This window comes from Elaeis guineensis, chromosome 7, assembly GCF_000442705.2.
Source record: "Elaeis guineensis isolate ETL-2024a chromosome 7, EG11, whole genome shotgun sequence".
Taxonomy (NCBI): domain Eukaryota; kingdom Viridiplantae; phylum Streptophyta; class Magnoliopsida; order Arecales; family Arecaceae; genus Elaeis; species Elaeis guineensis.
In genome coordinates, this window is record NC_025999.2 from 90,669,629 (window position 1) to 90,677,024 (window position 7,396).

Consider the following 7,396-nt stretch of genomic DNA (forward strand, 5'->3'; position numbering starts at 1 on the left):
AGTTGTTACTGAGCAGTATTGTCACTCCATCTGATCTTGCATGTGGACCATTTTGATAGTGGGGAGCCTGGTTGATAAACTTCTCATCTGTCATGGATAGTTTCCATGAACTCCAATTGAGTCCAGACTTTCAAGAAGAACCCTCTCCAAGCAACCTTTTTTATTGAAGAATTATCTGAGATAAGTTTCAGGTGTCTAGAATGTGAAGGATAAATGGCACAAACAGATATGACACTGGACTGAATGTAGCAGCAGACAAGGTTTGTAGCCAGTTGGAGGCATATGAATGAATCGAAAATTATAGAACAGATTACCATACCTCTCAAATAGACCTATGGGATTTAAGGGTCTTTGAGGATCTTCTAATGAATTCTTGGACGGTGCTTGATTAGTTTTTGAAGATCAGATAGATGTAAGTATTACAAGATTCCAGCAATACTGTGACAGGGTACCTTCTTGGAGTTCGTTGTTTGGAGAGTTTTCTATGGCTGCTTGGTGAATATCCTTGTAGGCAAAGCTTCTCATTTTCGGGCATCAAGGTTGTGAATAGATTGCTTGGCAACCATATTTCATAATAATATAATATGACCTTAATGAGATCATTTGCCAAAGCAGCTAACTAGCAAGGACGGAAAATGGTCCCTGGAAGTTGGGTAAGGACTTGCCAAATCTGATGATGTACCCATCTCAGTAATTGAGAAAGTAGCTAGAGACCTATTGGTTGGGAGTAAGATCCACATTGTTAATATTCCTTTCATATAAGTCATCTTTAAAAAAGAATAGAAATCAATTGCTTGACACTTGGATGAATCTACATATTTTATGTGACTAGAAAGAAATGGAAATTCTATTCTAGTCTTGCTGCTTTCCTGTTCAAGTCTATATCCTCTGATGCCACATCACTTTGGGGTTTCGTATGATGCCCTGCCTTTCTGATGGTCAGGATTCACATTTTAGAGACCTCGTAGAAGTACCCATTAGTAGCACTGTATTAAGATGATGCGTATTTGGAAAGGTTGTCTTGTTCAAGTTTCTGACATTAAGGTAGAAGATGCCTCAAGTGGTCTGAAATATTTAAACTTCGAATGAAGATACAGTATGATGGACACGATGTTTATTCATTTATTGTTTATTTCTGCAGTTCTTAAGATCAACACCATTCAACAAGAATGCTCGAGATCTTGTTCCAAAGGATTGCATCCATGACTGAATAGAACCTAATTTGCTAATACACGTAGGAGGCAGTTGCGTTGTTTCTACCTGACAGGAACTGCTTTTTTAACCACTCTGGTCTCTATGATTAGCAACCAAAAGTAAGAATCTGCAAGATTAGAGGTAGGTTTGATTGGATAGATATGGAATCAGGAGTAAAATATTAGATTTTAATATTGTACATGAGGTGAGGTAAAATATTAGATTTTAATATTGTACATTAGTAGCACTGTATTAAGATGATGCGTATTTGGAGTTAAAATATTAGATTTTAACTTGTCTATCGCTTTGTGTTTTCAGGCTGAGGGAAGCAAGAAGGAAACTTCCTGCTTGTTATGTAAGGGGATGTGCCCTACATAAAGTGGTCCTAGTTAAATAGCCATGTGGCCCTTAAAAGTTGCATTATATTTTATGTTCACTCTTTAGTGCTGTATGATTCTTTAGCATAGGATACTTATCTGAAATGCTTGGGCTTTGTGCTATGGCAAATCAAGATTGAGTTTTGATGTTCCTTGTGCAATTGATAAAAAAGCACCACTAGGATGACCCAGTAAGCTTTGTACTATATAAAGGTTTCCTGATCACGAGTTGGCCATGATATCAAGTTGCATGGTGTTTTATATTATTAGCTACCGATTCTTCCGTCATTTTAGCCAGGATTGAAGCCAACCATAAATAGTTGGCATCATTATATTTATAGTTCTGGTTGATGCTGTCAGGTTGATGTAATTTAGTCCAAGCATTATTCATGCTCGAACCTGTTCATTTAATTGTGCTGGACTAAGTCTAAAATTATTCATCTGATCTAATCTGAGTTGGCCCCAACTGAGAGAATGACAAATGCAGGTTGATCAAAGTTCAGTGTCATGGGGATGAAAGCATCGCACAAATTTAGTAATCATAGTTATGTTATAGAAACTGCTTCTGAAGTTGGTCTAGTTTGGTTCCAAAGGATCGATGTAGTTTGTTTTCAGCATGTTTTGAATAAATGAGGTCTGGTCTTTTCAGATTGGGCACAGTAAATCGTTCAGTTCCAACTCAAAGTAAGCCCAGACCTGACCAACCGTTCCAAGTTTTGGTCTGTTCCACCACCTGCAGTTTAGCTGGTGATCTACCATTCTGTAGGTTTGAGGTGGTACAAAGCAACCGTGCTCCATACCTGGAAGTCAAAAAGGCAACAGCTCTGCTACTTCCAGCGGCCAATCGCGGTACCTCAATTCCCTTGACAGGTCCTCAGCCTTTATGTCATCACGTCCCTTTAGTAAAAGCGAGTCTCAACATTCTCCAATGATGCTAAAGCTGTCTATCAAAGTCTGAAGATGTGTATAGCTTGCGGTGCTTTAACTTTACTTGTTACAAGGTGTTCTTAGCTTTTGATCTCCATGCCCCTGTTCTGGTCTCCATGTGCCCTACCGTCTAAAGCAAGAGAAGGACTGGTAAGGGGATATCACTTGAATGCTGGCAACCACTTTGTCCTTGGGTGACTTCGAAGGAAGGGCTGCTTGACTACCTCACGGTCTGTGAATGTAAGTTGACTGCAGGGAAGCAAGAAATATATCTTTGGACCAAAACCCAAATTTAATCTAATTGACACCTTGGTCTTATCACGCCTGATTGCCTTTAATCCTATCGAATTCTTTTCCACCCACTTGTGGACTGTGGATCTTAGCCGTGCTTCTGAGATGAATATTATTATATTGCACGCGTGCATATTCAATTCACAAAGATGTTGTCATATTCATAGATTATTACCCTTGATCCATATTTAAGCTGGTTGATTTATAAACTCCTCTCGTGCCGCTTTATCTATATGACGGTCTTCGGGAAAGTGAATCTTTGAGAAGAGAAAATATAACAATACTGTTCTAAGTTGGTTAATATTTTTCTCTTGTGGGATGTTGCGAGCTACTCTACAGTGATTCATCCATTCAGCGTTTGTTTTTCTGTTCAGTTGTTTAATGTCGCTCATGGGCATATGGGCAGTATGATTGGAACCCAAAAGCCCAAGCCCAAGCACCAAACCTTTAAAACAAAACCAGTCGGTGGTAACAAAAACGGTGGAAATCACAAACAGTATTAATGTAGAAATCACAAATAGTATATTACATTAATAAGTTCCATAGCTGCTTCAAGTAAATATCTAGAAAGCATCAGTTTGAAGCACCAAACCAATGCACTAATCATAGGAATCCATAAGGCCATTACAACAACGAAGAAATAAAAATAGAAAGAAAAAAACTTCAACCAATGAACCGCTTTTACATCACAACACAGCCTCTGGTGTTCTCGTCGCTGAAAAGATGGACACCATAGTCATCATTCTCTGACTGGTTATTGGGATAGTACGGGCTTGGATACAAGTTGTAGTAGCCAGTGTAAGGAGGTATCTGGGGAGACCTATGGTACATCATCCGAGGCTGCATGTATGTGCTGGGATGCATCATCATGTTATTATTGTTGAGCCCTCTCAAGTTGTTCATCATGGATGGTGGATGGGCCTGATACCCCTGCATGTTCACCATCATAGGGGATTGATGATGCCGGCCATATACCTCACCATTTGATGGGAACCTTGTGTAACCAGGGAGTCCATTTCCCTGAAAGCCGCCACCGTTGTTTCCACCAAGCCCATGGAGACCCATCATCGTGCCATTGATGTCATTCACCCTTCTACCCTCCCCTGCATGAGGATTACCACCACCCAAGTGGACACCATTGACGATCTTGCTATTAGCCGAAAAATCAATACCTTGTTGCTGTAAGCCATTTGGGTTTTTTATCTGATTCTGGTTGGGATTTCCTCCTCCCTTATTTCCAGCTCCACTGTTACCATTCCCACCAGCACTAATGCCATGGCCGGTTTTCTTTGCATTGGCTGTGGCATTGCTTGCCTGCCTTAGAAAATTCAGTTGGTTCATATTGAGGAAAGGCAGCGCATCTAGGTCATCATCTTCATCATCATCATCATCATCATCATCATCATAATCCTCCTCATCAGAGCTCAATGAGGAAAGCTTATTGTGCTGATTCTTGAAGACTTGGAGGCTTTGGATGAGGCCTTGCTTGCCTTTGTCTTTGTTGTTCTTGTGGCCATCCTTCATTGGATGGCCAACAGCAGCAGCTTGCTTCTGTTGGTTGGCCTTGTGGTTTTGGCTTGTGGTTTTCTGAGACCAGAGCTCTGCACGCTTGCCAGATCTGGCCAGTTTCTTGATCAGAGTTCCTGAGTCCACATTTCCTGTGACAGTGACCTGCTGGTGCTCCACATCTATGCTTACGGAGCAGACTCCTGCAGCAGATGCAAATTGAGAAACATTAGATAATTAAATACAGATGTGTAAGACTGATGGTGACAGGTTCTTTTTTTTTGTCCCTTGGACAACTTGGCTGGCTGCAGTAGGTGTAGTCATATTTCAGGTGCTCATAAAGCTCAAAAGAAAATGAGCGAGCAAAAAAAAAAAAAAAAAAAAGGTAAAGGAATTAGTTTCCCTTTCATTTCTACGGTCCACTTTAATCAGTTCACAGAAAACAAAAAGAGAAGGAAAGGCGAAAAAGATGGAAGAACAAAGGGGATATATTGCCCATAAACACTTCTCGGCAGAGTAGAGACACTCCACTGGCCTCCAATACGGAATATTTGGGTAAGCTTTTGTGCATTTCCAATCAAATCTCAGTTTTGCTCAAATGGTGGCCAAAGTTCCACCTACCTTCATTTTACCGCCAGTTAAAAGTGACACCCAGAAAACTGTTTTTAACTTAAGAAATAACGAGAAAATCTTATATGAAACAGGAGTACTTGTTCAAGTTTTCTGATATTTCAAACAACCTGACAAAATTCTATGTAAAAAGGAGCGATCTCATGTTTGGAAAACCATATTCAAATAAGTAAAAAGAAGCAAGCTAGATCAGAAGAAACTTGGAAAAAAGAAAGAAAAACGGGAAAATGACCCAGGGTGAGTACCCTCAATTTTTCGGAGGAGCTTCTTAACTTTCTCCTTGCATCCATGGCAGTGCATGTTCACTTTGAGTACGTATGTCTGCAAGAAACAAAAAATCTTTTTCAAATACTTAGAAGACAACGAGGGAGATAGAGAAGTAGAAGAGGAGCAAGAGTTACCCGCATTTTGAGGACCTTGAAGTCTTCACCTTTAACCATTTCGGTTGCTGTTTGTTGCTCCTGTTTGAGATCAAACTAGAAGAAAACGCAGTCTTCTCCCTGCGGAGTGTGAGAGGGAGAGAGAGAGTGAGAGGCCGAGCTTCCCTCACCTAACAAGTGGGGGAAATGATTGCATGAAGGCTTATCTACGGCACTAGAAAATCCCTCCCCACTCGCACCCACCTCCCACTATATATCACACCTAACCCCACGCGGGTGAGGGGCACCTACACTCTTTTTCTTTGATTAAAAATATGCTCCTGTGTCAAGTTTCTCTGGAAGACCGCCTAAAGAAAGGGGGACAGAAGGGTAGACTACTTTTATGAATCCCCTAATAAAAATATACAGTCTACCTCTCCGTCAAACCTTGGCCTGCAAAAAGCCATCCAACGGCCAAAGCAGAGCCAGAGATGTGGGGAAAGACAAGTAAAGTGCCAGATGGAGGAGGGGGCATGATGTTGACGTTTAATGCTCGAAAAAACTTGGTAAAGGAGTAAAAGCAGCCGCGACTTGACATGACCTTCCTTCGCTTCAGCACGGGGCTTCAGTAAAGTCCCGCTCCCCTCTTCCTCTACGATCGTTATTAGCTCCCGATACGTGACAACGATTATAATGGCATTTTCTTCAACATCTGGGCAAACGAGATTATTTGACGTGAATGAGCAGCAGTCCAACGAACGTTGTTTACTGTTATAATGGAATATTAGCAATCAGTAACTAAAAAATAGCACCGTTATGCATTCTAATCACTTTTATAAAATAAAAAATTATTTATCCAGCTATTGTAATGGTTTAAATTTAAAAATATTGTTTTATTTATCTAGGCGGGCAATGTAAGAATTAAAAATAAAATGCTATTATATATTATATTATTATTATTATATATAAAACATAACATATTCCCTCCATAACCATCATAACGGTCAATTTTTGAACTTTGCTTTGCCATGATCCATAGGCAATAATGTTCGTAAAATTATTATAAAAGTACACTCATTGAGAAACACTAATCTAGTTTTGTGGCACAGCCTCTCTGGAGTAATTTTCTGGGTTATCATATTCCCCAACTACCAAGCTTCAGACATACCATCATGGTTAAATAACAGGTAGGTTTTGAACCGTTAATTCTTTTCAGCCATTATTTGGCTTCAATGTTCAGAGATAGATCTCCAAGCTATTTTGCTGTCATAATGGAAAATAACAGTTCATAACATCATTATTCGGACTTTTTTATTCCTAAAGTAGGCGGAGCAATCACCCAATTGTTTTTCTCGGGTCAATCATTGCCTCCAGGATTGACCCTTTGGGGATTTACAGGTACATGATAATAACATTTATCAAACTTTCTTGCGCAAAATAACAACAGCCATGATTTTAGCAAGAATTTTATGTCCTCCATGTTAAAGGTACTAAAAGAAGTGGTTTCAGATATTCTGTGGAGTTTACAGAGTACTTATTATATGAAGAATATAATCTTATTTGAGATTTGCTAAGCATTACTTCAATCTAGATTGTGCAAAAATCCAGCATTGCCGAGAAGGTTGACATGACTGCGATCCGAGCACGCACCACATAGGATCCGTGCTTAGCGGCAATAAATGCTTCACACTGAAAAGCATAGCGAGAGAAACAGATTCCTTCCAAATTAAACAGTATTTTCGTACATTCATAACACAAAGACAACAGCTGCCGTACAGATAGCTTCAGATGCTTTTGATGTAATGGAAGCATCCAAAGTTATCGTAACAGGTTTTACAACATCGTAGAACCTGTGACTTAAAACATGATTCCTGTGGTTGGAGAGCATCTCTCTCAATGATAGCTCCCATACCTTTTTTTTTTTTAACAGAAGAGACATTTAATTGGATCATGTTTTAACAGAAGAGTTCCAAGAGGTGGGAGGGAGATTCAGCAGAAAAATTAATACCAACCTAATTGCTTGCTCACATGTTTGCTTAATTTACCTTTATATCTGAACTTTTTTGGTTTTTTTTGTTGAGGAATAGGGAAGCTAGAAAGCCACCCAACTTT

At 39.7% G+C, this 7,396-nt stretch overlaps 1 protein-coding gene across 2 annotated transcripts; it reads right to left on the reverse strand.

Moving 5' to 3' along the window:
- Positions 1-3,294: 3,294 nt before the first annotated feature.
- On the reverse strand, positions 3,295-5,563 carry LOC105048455 (uncharacterized). 2 transcript variants are annotated; one of them, XM_010927761.3, is made up of 3 exons: positions 5,327-5,563; positions 5,171-5,246; positions 3,295-4,498 (listed from the first exon to the last, which is right to left on the reverse strand). In XM_010927761.3, exons 1-3 carry the CDS (start codon positions 5,363-5,365, stop codon positions 3,471-3,473), a joined length of 1,143 nt encoding a protein of 380 aa, XP_010926063.1. In that variant the 5' UTR covers positions 5,366-5,563; the 3' UTR covers positions 3,295-3,470. The 2 variants fall into 2 exon arrangements, with proteins under 2 accessions (XP_010926063.1, XP_019707202.1); XM_019851643.3 differs by having other exon boundaries at positions 5,342-5,532.
- Positions 5,564-7,396: the final 1,833 nt, after the last annotated feature.

Excerpts from the sequence above, each read along its gene's own strand:
- LOC105048455 (XM_010927761.3), bottom strand. The coding sequence starts at position 5,365 with ATGGTTAAAGGTGAAGACTTCAAGGTCCTCAAAATGCGG. Across the intron at positions 5,247-5,326 it reads TCAAGGTCCTCAAAATGCGG|ACATACGTACTCAAAGTGAA; the intron begins GTAACTCTTGCT and ends TGTTTCTTGCAG. Across the intron at positions 4,499-5,170 it reads GCTCCTCCGAAAAATTGAGG|GAGTCTGCTCCGTAAGCATA; the intron begins GTACTCACCCTG and ends CATCTGCTGCAG.